Below are 17030 nucleotides of genomic sequence, written 5' to 3' on the forward strand. Positions count from 1 at the left end.
CTGCCGTTCCATGGCGACCACCAACAGCCCTGAAATGACAATTCTGGGAGGAGCTGGGGGGCAGGGTCACAGTGGTGGGAAACCACGTTAGTGGTTGTAGGAGAACAGCTGGGATTCCCAGGCAGTCCAGAAGCTGAGGAAGCCAGAGCCCCGCAGTGAACCCCAACAGCTAAGGGCTTGCTGCCCCGCTGGGCCTGGTCACGCCCCAGGTCGGGGGGAAAGTGACACGGTTGGCCCCAGGGCAGCTGGCCCTGGGGTAATCCCAGTGCTTCTGGCTCATGGATCTCAGACTTGACTCAGCCGTTCTCCTTCATTTCATCATCCCATGGTGCACTAGGCATTCGTGAGGGCTTCTGGGAGCATAGGCAGGGCAGGGGCAATTACGGTAAGGCTGGAGAAGCCTGTGGGGAAGAGAAGGGAACACAGTGAGTACACAGTGGGAGGGGAGGTTGCCTTTCCAATAGGGGAACCTTGTGTTGCCATCCACGGCCAAGCACGTGGAGTCTGTTTGAGTCCCTAGCAAGCATGCTACCAGCCAAGAGTCTGAGAGGATTTACTGAGATGAGTACTTAGAGAGAAGCTCCCTCCTGTCAGCATAGTTCCCACTGAGCATGGAAATTCCACTCAGCAAAGATTTATTGACTTGCTTCCTTCCAGTGGAATTCCAAGCAGGTGAAAATTGAGTTGGGAGAGGGCGAGTCAGTCTCCCGAGAGCATCTGAAATCACAGCACTGTCCTTGCCTTTACCCCAGCCTTTGCTCATCCCTCTTAGGAGGACCTCTGTGACTTCAGCTGAGATGGGGACAAAGTGGGGTCCCCATGGGGAGTCCCAACCCTTGGAGTTTTCACAGGGCTCCTCAGCCATGAGCTGAGCCACTCCCATCCTTGAGGTGCCCCGGTCTGAGATCTGAGAACGCCCCAAAAAATCGATGGGCAGGTGCTGAGGCCATTGGCCCAGAGTAGCGCCTACCTGAACCAGGGCCAAACCAGCAAACAGGGGTGGGGGAAGACGGGGGCCAGGTCCCCTGGCTCCCTTCGTCATCTTCGGCATGTGAGAGGTGGCCTGGGAGGAAGGACTCAGATACGCTCAGGCCCCTAGGGCATCGATACCAGCAGGACTGAGCACCAGTGCCTGAAGGATGTCGGAGAGTGACACGATGCCCAGGAGATGCTGGCTCTCGTCCACTAGCACCAGCCGGTGCACCTGTGGGTGCACAGAGGGTCAGTGAGGGCTCGGGCATTGTCGTGTGGCGACAGCAGCCAGCAAGGTTGGCACCAAGAATCAGGGGCATGAATGCAACGTAATGGGGAGGAAAAGCATGTCTCCTAGAAATCAGTTAGGGGTGGCTCTGACCACTCGGGGCAATGCAAAGTGTCCCTTTTACATGGGGGCCCCAGGAGCAAGAGCAGTGGCAGACCAGTGTGGACACCGAGAGCTTGGAATGGCCATGAAATGGGAGGACAGGGCAGGTGCCCGGTGTGTAGGGACAGCTGGAGCTTCTCATGAGGACTGGGCCATAGGTCTTGGGGGCGCGTAGGCAGAGGCGTGGGGTACCTGCTCCCTGGCGATGCGGTCAATGACTTCCCCCAAGCTCTCGTGGGGCTGGCAGGAAAGGACCCCCTCCAGACACAGTGTCCTCTGCTTCAATGCTTCTCTCACACTAATGTCTAGGTGGTTGTAGGTTTGCTGGGCCGCCAAGTGCTGGGGCAGGGAGGGAAGCGCCATGGGAGTCAGCCCCTCAGCCAGACCCCAGACCCCAGACGCTGCCCCCTCTACACCCGTAAAGGTCCACAGACATCCCTCCACCAATCCTCGCACCCACAGCCTCTCCCCATGGCACCCTCAGTTCCCCATCCCCACACACACTTACAATCACATCAAAGCGGGAGTAGAGGCCCACAACCTGTCCTGCAGGGGTGAGGGTGGGGAGAGAAAGAGAAGAGGTTCACATCAGGACCAGGATACCGTGCAAAGGCCAAGGGCGGGCTTTCAGAAGGAATTACTGGACACCCCCTCCAGGCAACTGACTTCAAAATGACGCCTGAGACACAGAGAGGCTAAGTCGTCCAAGACTCAAAGCAGGCAGACCTATAGCCCCAGCTCCACCCTGGGTCCTGAGCCGATGCCAGACCCCTGCCTGCCGCCGCCACCCCAGCCCAGCCAGCTCCACTCCCAGGTTCAGGTACCAGCTTCATTGATCACGGGCAGCGCAGACACACGCCGGTCCACAAAGATGTCCAGTGCCGTCAGGATGGGTGCTGTGTCCAGCACCACGGCCAAGTCCCGGAATGTCCCGATGCCCAGATCTTGGATGGTGCGGGAGAGGAAGGAGGGCTGGGGCAGCAGGGCGCCCTGGTGGGTCAGGGACAGGTGGGGGTCGGTGGGGGGCAGGTCCCTGAGGGCTCCCAGTGGCCCCTTTCCCAGTCAGTTGGGCCAAGGACTGTGTGACCCCCTGGGGGACCCCCTGAGGCTGTGCTCCAGCTCACAAAGATATGCAGGAACTTGAGCAGCCGCTTGTGTGTGAGGATGTGGAGCACGGCGCCCGAGACTGGGTCCAGGACCGGCAGACGGTGGATCCGGTTCTTAATGAGGATGTAGACAGCTTCAAACAGGCTGCAGAGGTGGGAGCAGTGGGTCTGGGGGAGAGACACCCTCCACCCCAGCCCATGCAAAAGGAAGAAAGGGTGTGCAGGCTGCCTCGTCCCAGGCAGGATGAGCCCATGAGTTCGGAATCGCGGAGCTGGGAAAGGGGACTGTGGGGAGGTGCAGGTGAGTGGCTGAGGATCCTTACCTGCTGTTGGGAGAAATGGAGACCAGAGGCTTGAAGCAGCCTTGAAGGTAGATTTCTGTAGGCAAAGCCAGAGTCAGGCCCAGGGAGCTGACTGCCTTGCCCGTCACCAGTTGACTCCCAGACGGTCTTCTGCCCTCCAGTCCCCTGGGCTCCCTCTCACCCCTCCCTTGCTCCTTCCAGGAAATCCCCACCGCCCAGCCTCGACCTCGGATGCTTGGCCCCACCCTCATTCACACACCCTCAGTCCCTTCCAGGTCCCCCCACCAGGCCCCCCACCAGCTCACCTCTCCAGGTCTCAATCTTGTGTTCTTCAATCTCATGGATCTGGACCTAGAGACATTGACAGACTCCAGAAATCAGAACATGGGTCCCTCAGGACGCCAGGCTCCCTGAGCCAACCTCTGCCCCAGCCCAAACGGGAGCCCCCGGGACCCCCAGCCCACTCCTCACCAGCGGTGACCTATAATAGCGGTGCAGCACCAAGATGAAATCTGTGATGGTCAGCATCCCTGCGGGGTCGGGGGTCGGGGGTCAGCCTGGGGCCTTGTGGTGAGAGGCAGGCTGAAGGGTCAGACCCCCTTCCCTGCTCTGCCAGAGGCCGAGGACTGAGACAGCTGTGGGAGCTGTGGAAAGAGGGAAGCAGGCCAGCCCCCTCCCATGCCTGAGAAATGAGGTTGTCCCTTTTACGCTTCCCGTGTCATCTCTCTCCTCCCCTCACCTTCTATGCTCCTAATTTCTCCCTCTTCCTCTCCTCTCTTCCTATCTAGCACCTGTAACGTGGGACCATGGGGGAGTAGAGCTGGACCGGTCAGCCAGTCACACCTACTCCACATGTAGGGTCTCCCGCCTAGGGGCCACAAGACCGGGATCTGATGTTCCCCGTGCCAACCCCCAGCTGGGCTCGGCCAGAGGGTCTGCTCAAGCCCGCGGCGCTTCAGAGCTCAGCCCAAGAATCACCGCAAAGGATCTTTTTTCCCTTCCCTGCCTCCCTGCCCCTCCTCACCCACAAAGCTTTGCTTCTTGCTGTCCCACAGAGGTGCCGCCCGGATGCCGTTGGCCACAAGGGCAAAGAAGGCCTTCTTGATCTGAGGTCCAGAGAGAACAGTAAGGGGTGAGGCTCTCCTTGCCCCTCAGTGGTACCCTGTCCCAACCAGGGGCATTCCCTGGGGCCTTCTGCAGTGGTCTCCAGTACATGAGCTCTACTGCCTTTACTATGCTACGGCGCCCCCTAGATGTGGTCCTCGGCAGGTACACTTGCTTAGAGATGAGGCTGCTGGTGGCCAGAGGCTGTGATCCCTTCCCCTGGCTCCCCCGGATGTGGGAACCTAAGCCAGCGTTTCCACTCAGAAGCCATGTGTGGGCAGTCACACACCGTCTAGTTTTTCCTAATCTAAGCACTGGAGGTATACTTAATAACGTAATACTTACAGAATATCCTTCTCTAAATAAATCTGATTTTGATTCATGTGGCCTCATCTGAACTAATAGCATTTACACTGGTGGCATTTATTCTGGGTGTATTTTTCTAACGCATATCAAAATAAATGCAAAGCTACTAAAATAAACAAATTTGTTCGTCTACCACTAGACTCAGGGCTCTGTGAGTGGTTCTCATGCCATGCTTCTGGGGACATTGGCCCGTGCTCTGTGACGGTGAGAATCAGGCATTCAGGGAGCTTAGCCTAGTGGAAGAGAAGGGACTGGAGCGCATCTTAATTTTCTGTTACCAAGATTTCTCTGCTGTTTTTCCTAGACCACCCTCCTGTGTCTTCCATATACTCTGGGTTTTGTCATGCTCCTGTTTATCCTGGGTTGTCTCAGGAGTCCTCTGAAGCTTGTAGGGCAAAGCAGGCATTCCTGTCCCCATTTTGTTTTATTATTTATTTATTACTATTATTATTTTTAGTACTCTCTCCACCCAACGTGGGGCTCGAACTCATGATGCCAAGATTGAGAGTGGCATGCCCTTCTGATCAATCCCTATTTTAGAGACGAGAGAGGTAAATTGACTGACCCAAGACCCTACGGATACTAAATGGAGGATGGCAGTTAGGTTAGGGAAGCCCTCCCCAGCCCTGGACTCCGGGGTGCTCTGAAGGCATCCTGGGAGGGGACTCTCAGGGGGTGCCTGGCAGGGTGTCCTGGCGGCTGTGAGCGGGGACTGCAGCCCCAGCGGAGGGCAGCGGGGCAGAGCCACGGCCTCACCTCCAGCGTGGTGTCGAAGATGACCAGCTTGGAGCTGGTTGCCATGGCATCATAGCAGGTGTGTTCCTGCATGAAACGCATGTAGACCTGGGCCCCCGGCTTCTGCAGCTCATCGTCCCAGCCCGGCTTGGGTAGGAGGGCCCACGGGGAGGGGCACAAGGCAGGCCTCTCTTCCACCATGCCCAGCTCGTACCCCCAGGCCCCAGTGGCCGGGAACTCTAGGTCTAGCTCCAGACCATCTGTGCTGGAGCCCGTGGTTGAGGCTACGTCGTCGGAGGGGAAGATGTCCCACTCTGTGGGTGCGGAGCCCAATCGGGCCAAGGGAGCAGCTTGGGACAAATGCGTCGCCTCGGGGAATGTGGCCTCCAGCCTGGCGTACTCAGCAGGTGGCCTGGCCTGGGGATCGGTTGGATCTGCTGGAGAGGCAGAGGACAGTAAGCCTGTCTTGTGGAGCACTTTCGTATGTGCTGGCTCAGGTCAACTTCACAGCAGCCTTGGAAAGCCTGGCAGCTGCGGTCCCATTTTGCAGGTGAGAAAGCGGAGTCTCAGAGTCACACAGGACAGTGGGTCTGTCCTGAGTTGGCTGTGCCGGGCCCCTGGGTCTGCAATGCAGTTGACCTTTCCCATCTGGAAAGACTGAGGCTACGAGATGAGGCTCCGGCACAGCCCATTGCCCCCCACTCCCGACCCCCCAGAACTGGCCTTGGCCTCACCTTCCCCCAGACCCAGCAGCTCCCTTTCCTCCACAGCCTCCTGCCTTGTCCATCGCGAGGCCTTGGTGCCCTGTTTCCCATGGCTTCTCTCTGAGCCAGTGCTCATGGCTGGTGATGGCCATGAAGTGTTCTCTCCTTGTTCTAGGAAGCTCATCTCTGGAAGGGGGAATGGGGACTGTTTGGTTAATAGGGAGTAACACAACAAAATCAATTAAAATGTTATCAATAATAATATTTAATATTTGCAAGCTCCCCTAGGGTTTTTCTCCTACATATTTGTCACTCAAACCTTACAACAATCTTATAAAGGAGGTATTAATGATCATCCTTATTTTACTAAAGAGGGACCTGAGATCAGAGAGGTTAAGCAACTTGTCACAGTTCACACAGCTAGTAAGTGATAAAGTCAGAACCAGGGTTAGTCTTCAGACTCTAAATCTGTCCCCCTTCTTCTTCTGAAAGATGAAGGAGGAGGTGAGGTACAAAGGGAAAAGAGACAGGATAAAGCAGGAAAAGGAGAGAGAGAGACAAAAGCCGGGCTATGAGAGCAGAGGAGATTGGGGGCCCAAAAACGTGGGAGACAAAGGAAGTGGGAGAAGAGGATCCACTTACCTTGATGCTCTGGTCCCCCAAGGCGGCTCCAGGATGGGTTCTGTGGGGAGAAAAAGGCCTGAAGGGGTGGGAACATGTCCCACATTCCCAAACAACAAAAGAGCTTTTTTTCCCAACATGTGTGTGTGCACGCCCACACACACGTACACCCCCCACAGTGTGCGCGGGCACGCGCGCGCGCGCACACACACACACACACACTTCTACACATCCAGAAAACCACACACTCAACCATTCCCAGATGCACACAGAACCACAGATGTCCCTTACACGGAGAATAACCATACAGACAGACGCCCACATGCACACACACGCACACGTGTGCACACACACACAGCGGTGTGCTCCCCGTCCCCTGGCCTCTGCTGCCCCAGCACCCATCCCCCGGGACCCCTACCCGGCACAGCGTGTGATCCATGCGGCCAACCCCGACCAAGTGGGGAGCGAGTGCGCAACACCCAGCGCACAGCACTATTCTGGGCCCCGCCGCTGGCTCCTTGCCCTCCCCGGATCAGTTTCGCTCTGATTGGGTGTCAGGCGACAGGAGGGAGGGCCCCACAGGCTCCCCCGCTCCTGCCCGGAGCCTGTGGCGGGGTGGGGAGGGCAGGGGCGCACCTGGAATCTCGAGGCTTCGGTCCTAGGCTCCCTCCTGGGTCTTCAAGGACAAGCTTGAAGGACGTTGCTATGGGGGGAGGTGGCTTGGATCCCTGCGTGGGGAGTAGGGGTGGGGGCACCGGTAGGAGGAGGTGGGCTCTGGGAGTCCTGGGTTCCTTCTCATCTTTGTCAGGTGACAAAGGAGGGAAAAATGGAGGCAAGTTGAGCTCAACCATTGTTACTCCTACAAACTTCAGTCGTGGGTGATGCTGGAGTTAAAAAGGGCAAGTTGGAGTCGGCTGGGAGGCTGGGGCCAAGGGGTTTGTGGGCGGTCCCAGGAGAGGGCCATTGTGTGTCCAGGTGTCCCCACTGGTGTCCCAGGAGCCTGTCCCTTCCCCTGCTGGAAGAATTGGGGTGGGATGGCCGGGAAGGTGGGAAACTAGGAGAAGTCATGAAGCTATGCAGTGGCCCTGAGGGCCCAGGGTGGGAGACATCTGTTTCTACCGGTGGTTTGGTGGTGGGTCCCAGTGTGTGGGAGCCCTTGTCCCAACGTCCCTCTGTGCGTGCTGTCCCTACACCTTCTTGTGCCAAGGGATCCCAGCCTGGCTCTGGTGGCTGCCCACCCGCCCTTCCTGGGCATTCCTGGGGCCTGAGTCAGTGTCCAAATTGGGAATGCTGTTGCAGCTGCTCTAGCTCCCCTCTCTCTGCCTGCCCCTCCTCTCCCCCTTCCAGGCTCTTCCATCCCAGTCTCGGGCCCTGGAGTGGACACTGAGTAATGGATTACTGGATTTCTTGCTGAATGTACCAAACACACTTCTCATCACCCCTCAAAGCCCCTGTCCTGCCTCCAGGGAGGGTGGAGAACAGATAAGGGAGGGACTTTGCCTTTCTGTGTGTGTCTTGGGTAGTACCAGGGCTGAGTGCAGCTCTCATTCTGTGGGAGCCCTATAGCCTGTTCCCGGCTTGTCCCAGATGATGGAATGTCTAAGGCACCGCTAAGGGGACGCCTCAACTGGTGGAAAGATAAAGTGTACCATCCTTGGAGAGATGTGATGAATTGGACCTGGAAAGCTTCTACCTACCCCCCCATCCTTAAGCTCTAGGACACCTTCACTATCAAACCAGATACAGAACAAGTGCAGATCATACCACTGCCTTCTCCAGTGGTGATCCATTCCCCTTGTACCTCAGGCTTGTTCCATCTACAGGGCCAGTAGGAGGGTTCTTCTTTAGGACGGTCTTGCCTGATGGCATCACTCTCACTGCACTGGTCTTCCTATAGCACAGGTTCTATGTGCCTATCTCAGGGTACACAGAGCTGACATTTACATAACTATCCACGTGCGAAGGTTCTGTATCTTCAAGTAAACAGTGGGCACCTTGATGACCAAAATATGTTGGCTGGATGTGATGGAAAACCTGTTTTACGGCCGGATGGACCTGATTAAAATTCATGTTCTGCTGTTTGTTTGCCATATGACCTTAAAAAGCATTGCTTGTTTGCTCTGAGCCTGTTTCTACCCATGAAAAATGAGGATAAAACATTCTGTGGCAGACTGCCAGTTGCCTCCCACTATCTATTTTTCTCTTCTTCTTTTAGTAGTAGAACTGCTTGAATGTTAGCTGGAGAGTGAGTGGCTGCCTGTAATAAAGACTCAGATTCCCAATCTTCCTTGCAGCTAAATGAGACCTTGTGACTAATCTTGGCCAAAGTGATGTGAATAGAAGGGATGTGAGCAAGTTCCAGATCAGTCCTTAAAAGAAAGAGGTGTAGGTTCCTTCTCTTCCTTTACCCCTTCTGCTGGCTGGACGGTTGCTGTGATGGCAGGATCTAGGGCAGCTATTTTGTACCCAAAATGGAAGATGCTTGTTAAAGGCTTCAAAGTCACCCTACCAGCTTTAGACTGTGGACTATTTTATATGAGGGAGAAATACATTTTCTTGTTTAAATCATTCTTAAATTGGGTCTTTGGTACAGCAACCAAACATGCATCCTAATGAATACAGAATTAATATCTGTAAGTGGCACTGCTCTAAAAAGCCCAAAACAAGTGACATTGGTTTAGAGATTGGGCAGCAGATAGCCAAGAAAAGTACTGTCCACTGGTAAGGTGGTGACCCTTGTTATATTACAGCGAGAAATTTGGTGTGACCATTATCTGTAATGCCATAATAGAGCCTATAAGTCACAGAAACTGGATGGAAACACTCAGACTGTTAGTGTGCATTGGCCGTTGCTTGTAACTACTAGCAAAGACCTACAGGAGAGATCCTCTCAGGCTGGATACAAAAGGTGGTTTAGAAGAGGCAGCCTTAGCCGGGGTTGTACCAGTAGTTCCAAACCTTTCTCAAGCACACTGTGTTCAGCAGCCATGGGAGCTGGCCCAGTGGGCAGAATAAGGGAGGCTCCCTTCACAGCCAAGCATTTTTTTCATTTGGCCTCAAGACAGCCACCAGCAGTTTGAGAGAGAATAGAAGGTACACCACGTCCAGAGTATCAGGCACAGAAATCATGGCTCTGTGAGACCACTGGCTGTGGTTACTCAAATATGGAACCAGTCAGTAGCCTTTTAGCGTTTGGAGGGTGATGATGCCTGCATGGCTCAGTCCGTTAAGTGTCTGCCTTCAGCTCAGGTCATGATCTCAGGGTTCTGGAAAGGAGCCCCCCTGTTGGGCTCCTTGCTCAGTGGGGAGTCTGCTCATCCCTCTCCCTCAGCCCCTCCCCCAGCTCATACTCTCTGTCCCTCTCTTAAATAAATAAATAAAATCTTTTTAAAAGATTTTGAGGGTGTTGTATCGGCAAAGAAACGACAAACGTGGTCACCAAAAGCTGATTCCATCGGCCTCCCAGATATGCGCTGGCAGGAAGAGGTCTATAGACGCTACATGGTCTGCAAGGACATGGTCTCTGGTACAGCTATAGAGGATCTTGAGTAAGGGATCACTTCCCAGGAGGCAACACCAGATGCCACATAGGCTAATAGAAAGGGGAGATCCTTCCAGAGGGCAGAACCAGTGGCTGCCAGAGGCATCACCCAAGAACTTATCCCTCTGTGGGGGAGCAGGTCTGCAATGCCTCCCCAGCTGGATTTGGTAACTGACAAGACCCGGTGACTGCTGGGTGTTTGCCTTTCTTTCTTGTTCCAAGAAAGAAATTTTTATTTAAAATTTTTTTAAATCATGTGTGTGAATTCAATTTAGTTAACATACACTGTATTGTTAATTTCAGTGGCGGAATTTAGTGATTCATCAGTTGCGTACAACACCTGATGATCATTACATCAGGTGCCCTCCCTAACGCCCATCATGGGTGGATGCATAAAGCCAGCAGCAGACCTGTCCACAGAGAACTGGCAGGCCAGAAAGGACTGGCATGATGTCATTCAACATGCTAAATGGGAAAAGATGTAGCCAAGAATACTTTATCCAGCAAGGCTGTCATTCAGAATGAGATAGAGTTTCCAGACAAACAAAAACTAAATGAATTTGTGAACACTAAACAAGCCCCATAAGAAATATTAAAGGGAACTCTTTGAGCAGAGAGAGAGAGAGAGCCCCAAAGTAACAGAGACCAGAAAGGAACAGAGACAATCTACAGAAACAGTGACTCTACAGATAATAATGCAATGGCACTAAATTCATATCTTTCAATAATTACTCTGAATGTAAATGGACTAAATGCTCCAATCAAAACACATGGTATCAGAATGGATTAAAAAAACAAGACCCACCGGGCGCCTGGGTGGCTCAGTGGGTTAAAGCCTCTGCCTTTGGCTCAGGTCATGGTCCCAGGTCCTGGGATTGAGCCCCAAATCGGGCTCTCTGCTCAGCGGGGAGCCTGCTTTCTCCTCTCTCTCTCTGCCTGCCTCTCTGCCTGCTTGTGACCTCTGTCTGTTGAATAAATAAAAAACAAGACCCATCGATATGCTGCTTACAAGAGACTCATTTGAGACTCAAAGACACTTCCAGATTGAAAGTGAGGAAGTAGAGAACCACTGACTGTGCTAACGGACACCAAGAGGAAGCTGGAGTAGCCATTCTCATATCAGACAACCAAGATTTTAGACCACAGACTATAGTAAGAAATGAAGAGGGACACTATAACATAATAAAAGGGTCTATCCAAGTAGGTGTTTTCACTGAGTTTATCCTGTTCCTCTTCCACTGTTGTCTGGGAGAGTAGGAAGAGTGGATTATCTGCCTTTTATTTATTATCTGTCACTAGACTGTAGGATACCATCCACACCTCGTCCTTCGGAGACCCTGGGCTCCGAGCTGGTGCGGGGCCCAGATGCCTCCCTTCCAGGGCTGCTGTGTCCTTCGCTTGTGGGCTCTGGCACAGCAGTATCTACTCTCTCCTTCTTCACCCTCTATGAGTAATCCCCACAACTTTAGCTTAAGTGCAAGATTCTATTTCTCAGCTTCCTCTGCAGATGGTATGGCTGTGTGACTCAGCTTGGCTCCTGGGATCTGAGCATCAGCGTTATATGCAGACTCCAAGAATGACCCAGAAGGAAGCAGCAGATTGTCTCCTTTCTATTGACTGGAATTAAGATGCAATTATGGAGCACCCTTTGAACTGGTGAGGGAAGATGTGGGTTGGAAATGACAGAACCACTCCCTCCTCCTTGATGGCCTGCCTACCTCTGAGCTGTCATATTATAAGGAGAAATAAATTCCCATCTTGCTTAAACCACTGACAGATTGCTACAGAAACCAAGCCCCTGTCTAGATAATGCATTTATGCTATAGGATCGGGGTAGGGTTAGAAATGACAAGTGTGTATAATGATCCTTCAACTTTTTTTTAAAGATTTTATTTATTTATTTGACAGAGAGAGAGATCACAAGTAGGCAGAGAGGCAACCAGAGAGACGGGGGAAGTGGGCTCCCCCTGAACAGAAAGCCTAATGCAGGGATCGATCCCAGGACCCTGAGATCATGACCTGAGCAGAAGGCAGAGGCTTAACCCACTGAGCCACATAGGTACCCCTCCTTCAATGTAGCACTTAAAATCTACCAGAAACTGCAAAACACGTTGTGTGCATCTTTTGTAATCCCTCCCCACCCTGGGTGGTAAATATGATTATATATTTGTTATTTAGGCTTGAAATATTTAATATGTATTAATATTATTATACACGTATGGCTAAAATTTTACAGATGAGAAAATCGAGGCATAAAGAGATTAACTTGATCAGAACCTCAAAGCAAGTGAGATGGAGAGCTCAGAGTCAAAACCAGTGTTTCTGGACACCGGCACCACACTCTTAAGCCCGAAGCTTACTGTAAATAAAGCACAGGCCCGTCATGTAAGAGGTGCTCAGTAAGTGGTTACTATAATTATGGCCTCGCCACCTGCTTTCCGTCCCCGTAGACCTCCAGCTACAAGGCTCCAAAGGCGGGCAGGTACAAAGCGTGCTGACCGTCACCACGAGATAGTGGTATCGAGGATGGGGATGGAGGAGGGCTTCAGCTGGGGCAGACCCCAGCCCTGCTCAACACTACGCCCATAGTGATTTTCCAGTTGTAAAACAAACAAACAAATAAATAAATAAATAAGGAGCTCTCTGCCCTGCCCCTGCCCCTGCCCTTTGCCTCTCAGATCTCCCACACCTGCTCTCACTGTCAGAGGAGCCTGACCCATTATCTCTGGCAGGACGAATCAGCAGAAGGTATTGGCTTTGGCTGGGAAATAAATACTCCTTGGGTGTTTGCTTTTCGTCTCTGGTCATGGTATCATATTTCTTGAAATCCTATTTCTTGGCTCGCTCTCAAAACTGGGTGTAATAAGGACCTGCACCCTGACCCTAGGGAGAATCTGGCTGCCATCTCTAGATAGCTGATTTCCTTGGGACATGGGGTCAGGATCCTATTTAAGCGTTATTTTTATATCAGAGGGAGAAAAACAGCTCGACAAGGCCAAGGGGAGTAGCCTGATAAATTACAAATGGGCTCCCACTGTGCCAGGGTGGTTGGGAGGCCGTGAGAGCAGCCCTCAGGTCAGTCACCCAAACACTCCAGCTCTAGTCCTTTCTGCGTGTGCTGAAATCTATGTTAGTGTCCCAAAGACCTGGAAAGAACCAGCACCTCGTTAAGGCAATTTATTCTGCCCCAAGGGCCCCGTTCCTGAGTTTTTTTCTGTGAGCTGTTGGAGACTGAAGAGGACAGATGGTGTTTGTGTCTGCCCAGTATCCACTTACCCTTCTTTTGGCAAGCCCCCAGGTTTTCCTTCAGGAAACCACAATTCCTCCAATCTCAAAATTCACGGGTTTCAGAGGGGCTTAACTGTGGGTTCCGGGAAATATACCTCCGATTCAGACTTTGTTAATCAGCACCTCACATTCCCCTAGCTATGGGGAAAGGGACATTGACCGAATTAGTCCAATAGGGGTGAATCTTGGAACTTTTGTTGGAGTGAACAGGAGCATTTTCCCACTGGATTTGGAGCTAAGCATTTGAGTGTGGAGGTCCTGCTACCATGCAGAGTGGAACTACCTGAAAATGAAGGAAAAATAAAGGGCAAAAGAACCATGAGATGATGAGCAAGACCAGGTTCTCCTGATATATACTAAACCCCTGGATCAAACTGTACCTGAAGACCTACCACTGGGTTTTTCAGTTACATTAACCAATATAATTTTTTTTTTTAAGAGAGAGAGAGAGGACATTTGGGTGCCTCAGTGGATTGAGTGTCACCTTTGGCTCAGGTCATGATCCCAGAGTCCTGGGATTGAGCCCCACATGGGGCTCCCTGCTCAGTGGGGAATCTGCTTCTCCCTCTCCCTCTGGCTGACACTCCCCCTGCTTGTGTGCTCTCTCTGTCTCTGTCAAATAAATAAATAAAATCTTTAAAAAGAGAGAGAAAGAGTGCGAGTGGGGAGGGGAGCAGGGAGAGGCGAGAGAGAGAATCAATCCCAAGCAGGTTCCACGCACATTTAGGTTCTCAGAACTTGATCTCATGACCCTGAGATCATGACCTGAGCCAAAATCAGGAGTCAGATGCTCAACCGACTGAGACACCCAGGAGCCCTGAATCTTTTTTTCTTTTTTAATGCAGTTTGAATTGAGTCATCTGTCACCTGTAACTGAAAGAGTTCTGATACCAGTTAATAAAGAAACAAGATCTCGACACCCTCAAAGGCTTCTGGGAATGATGTTCAGTCACCGCACTTTCCCAAGAAAAAGTGCATGATTGAAAAAGCAATTAGAGTAAATCAACAGGCTGAAAAGACACTTGGAGAGAGTACAATAAAGGAAGAATTGGAATGGGACGAGATTAATGAAGGAAGTTTTCCTAACGAAGGCGAGTTTGGATATTGAGATAATAATGATGACAGGAGCAACTCTACTGAACCCTAACTGTGTGCTTGGCACCAGGCTCAGCCATTTAGACGTGTGACAGAAAAATATGTTGAAATAATAGCCAAACTGAAGGGTGCTTTCTTCCTCTTGACAGACCTTTTCTCACTCAGGCTTGGTGTGTTCTTGTTTATTGCCTCAGGGAATAAATGATTCAGTGCAACGAAAAACATCTTCTGACTTTTCAGTTTCGAGTGAGGTCTTCTGGGAAGAAAGGGAATACCTTTGGCTGAAACAAAAGATTTAGGAATTTTGACAGGCGAGGTGATTCAGAAAACATATCCCACCAAAAACAACCCAAAATGCTGGATAAAATATAAGCAACAGGTTCTTAAAAGCTCTGAAAAGACAAGATAGTAAAGAACTTGCTAGGTCCCACTGAAAGGAAAATGAGGGTACATGGTGAAGTTAGTGAAAAGAGAAGGGGCTCCATTCTAGGGCATCTGCCAATTCTAGCAAGAGCTGTGTGTGACGATGGGGGCCCAGGACCCCCTCAAGCTGGGAGGATGAGAGGAGATCCTATCTATAAAAAACTTAAGATGTTGAAGGACCAAACTCTCAAGAGGAAATATAATCCAGAAGCAAATTGGCTCTTACTTAGATTTACAGACAAGGTTTTCCTCAACTGAGTGGTTCAGAGAGTGTCAAACCTTGAACTTGGCTTAAGGTGTTACTGAATCAGTAATGGCCCTAGATGCTGGCAGGAGCAAACACAGATGTTCTCTGGAGAATGCTCCTTCAAAGTGACGGATTATTCCAATAATATCCAGCACATAGTTGAAAATAATGAGATACACCAAGAATTGTAAGAACCAGCAGAAAAGACAGAGAGGGGGAATAAATCCATAAAAACTTCAGAAACCTGGGGCACCTGGCTGGCTCAGTCATTGAGCCTAATCCAGGGTCCTGGGATTGAGTTCTGCATCTGGCTCCCTGCTCAACAAGAAGCCTGCTTCTCCCTCTTCCACTCCCCCTGCTTGTGTTCCCTCTCTCGTGTTTCTCTCTGTCAAATAAATAAAATCTAAAAAAACAAACAAAAAACCTACAAAAACAAACAAACAAAACAAAAACAAAACAAAAACCAAAACAAAAAACTTCAGAAACCAGAATTATCAGACACTTCACATGCAACAATATGCTCATTTTGTTTAATGAAACGAGCAGTTTGAAAAAGTTGGAGCAAATAGAAAACTAAGAAAAGCAGCATAACAGATTCTTTTAAAAAGCAGATAGAACTTCTAGGTGCGCCTGGGTGGTGCAGTCGCTGAAGTGGCTGACTCTTGATTTCAGCTGGAGTCATAATTTCGGGGTCATGGGATCCAGCTCTGAGCTCTACACTCAGCATGGAGTCTGCTTGGGACTCTCTCTCCTTCTGCCCCTCCCTGCCCTTAAATAAATAAATGAAAAAATGTTTAAAAAAGCAGACAGAACTGGAGTGCCTGGGTGGCTCAGTCCTTAAGCAGCTGCCTTCGGCTCAGGTCATGATCTCAGGGTCCTGGGATCGAGCCCCTCATCGGGCTCCCTGCTCAGCAGGAAGCCTGCTTCTCCTTCTCCCACTCCCCCTGCTTGTGTTCTCTCTCTAACCATGTCTCTCTCTGTCAAATAAATAAATAACATCTTAAAAAAAAAAAAAAGCAGACCGAACTTCTAGAAATGAAAGACACATAAGTGAAAATAAAAACTTAATAAATGTTACTTCACAACAGATTAAGTGCAGCTGAAGAGAAAACTGAATGTCAGGTCACAAGAAGTTCCCTATGATACGTATAAGGCAGAAAGTTTTAAAATATGTAAAATAGATATGGAAGAGAATAAAAAATATAGAGCTTAAAGCAGAAACGTCTAAAGCATATTTATTTATTTTAAAGATTTTCTTTATTCACTTGACAGAGAGAGATCACAAGTAGGCAGAGAGGCAGGCAGAGAGAGAGGAGGAAGGAGGCTCCTCACTGAGCAGAGAACCCGATGCTGGGCTCTATCCCAGGACCCTGAGATCATGACCTGAGCCGAAGGCAGAGGCTTAACCCACTGAGCCACTCAGGCGCCCCTCTAAAGCATATTTAAATAGAGTCTCAGAGGAAGAGTGCAGAGAGAATGGGGTAGAAGCGCTATTTGAAGAGATTGCTTGATATTTTCTGGAAATGATCAACAAATACCAATCCCCAGATTCAAAAAGACTATGAGTCCCCAGTAGGACAAATGAAAGAAACTCACATATAGGAACATTATAGCAAAAATTGCAGAAAACCAAAAACAGAGAGAAAAAAATGGAAAGCAACAGAGGAAAAAAAAATCAGTTACCCTTGAAAAACACCAGAGTGAGGGGCACCGACTTCCTGTGCAGTTGAAAATCCAAGAGTAACTTATGACTCCCCAAAACTTTACTAATAGCCTACTGTTGACTGGAAACCTTACTCACAACATAAACAGTCAACTAACACATATTTTATATGTCATATTTATATATACTCTATCCTTACAATAATACCTAACTTTTCCTGAATTTTTTTCAATATTTCTAGGCTATGTGGCTTGTCTGTGAGGTTTTTTTCAAATTGTCATAAATCTCCAAAAAGTTGTCCATTATATTTATTGAAAAAAATGCACAAGTAATCGAACTTACACAGTTCAAACCCATCTTGTTCAAGGGTCAACTATGCTTTCAAAGAAATGATGGTCTAACAGCTGACTTCTCAATAGAAAAGGAGAAACCCAGAGGATAGTAGAATATCCTTAGTGTGCTGAAAGAAAGC

General features: G+C 50.3%; 1 protein-coding gene across 2 annotated transcripts; it reads right to left on the reverse strand.

Moving 5' to 3' along the window:
* Positions 1 to 1056: 1056 nt before the first annotated feature.
* Positions 1057 to 6772, reverse strand: PRKAG3 (protein kinase AMP-activated non-catalytic subunit gamma 3). 2 transcript variants are annotated; one of them, XM_032857225.1, is made up of 13 exons: positions 6720 to 6772; positions 6323 to 6362; positions 5711 to 5866; positions 4998 to 5410; positions 3796 to 3877; positions 3243 to 3301; positions 3077 to 3122; positions 2793 to 2847; positions 2488 to 2614; positions 2188 to 2353; positions 1872 to 1909; positions 1556 to 1702; positions 1057 to 1204 (listed from the first exon to the last, which is right to left on the reverse strand). In XM_032857225.1, the coding sequence occupies exons 1-13, from the start codon at positions 6738 to 6740 to the stop codon at positions 1088 to 1090; spliced, it is 1467 nt and encodes a 488-aa protein (XP_032713116.1). In that variant the 5' UTR covers positions 6741 to 6772; the 3' UTR covers positions 1057 to 1087. The 2 variants fall into 2 exon arrangements, with proteins under 2 accessions (XP_032713116.1, XP_032713117.1); XM_032857226.1 differs by having other exon boundaries at positions 5711 to 5885; positions 6720 to 6758.
* Between the last annotated feature and the right edge of the window lie 10258 nt (positions 6773 to 17030).

The sequence above is a fragment of the Lontra canadensis genome, unplaced genomic scaffold (genome assembly GCF_010015895.1).
Source record: "Lontra canadensis isolate GAN:19392208 unplaced genomic scaffold, GSC_riverotter_1.0 scaffold13, whole genome shotgun sequence".
NCBI lineage: Eukaryota > Metazoa > Chordata > Mammalia > Carnivora > Mustelidae > Lontra > Lontra canadensis.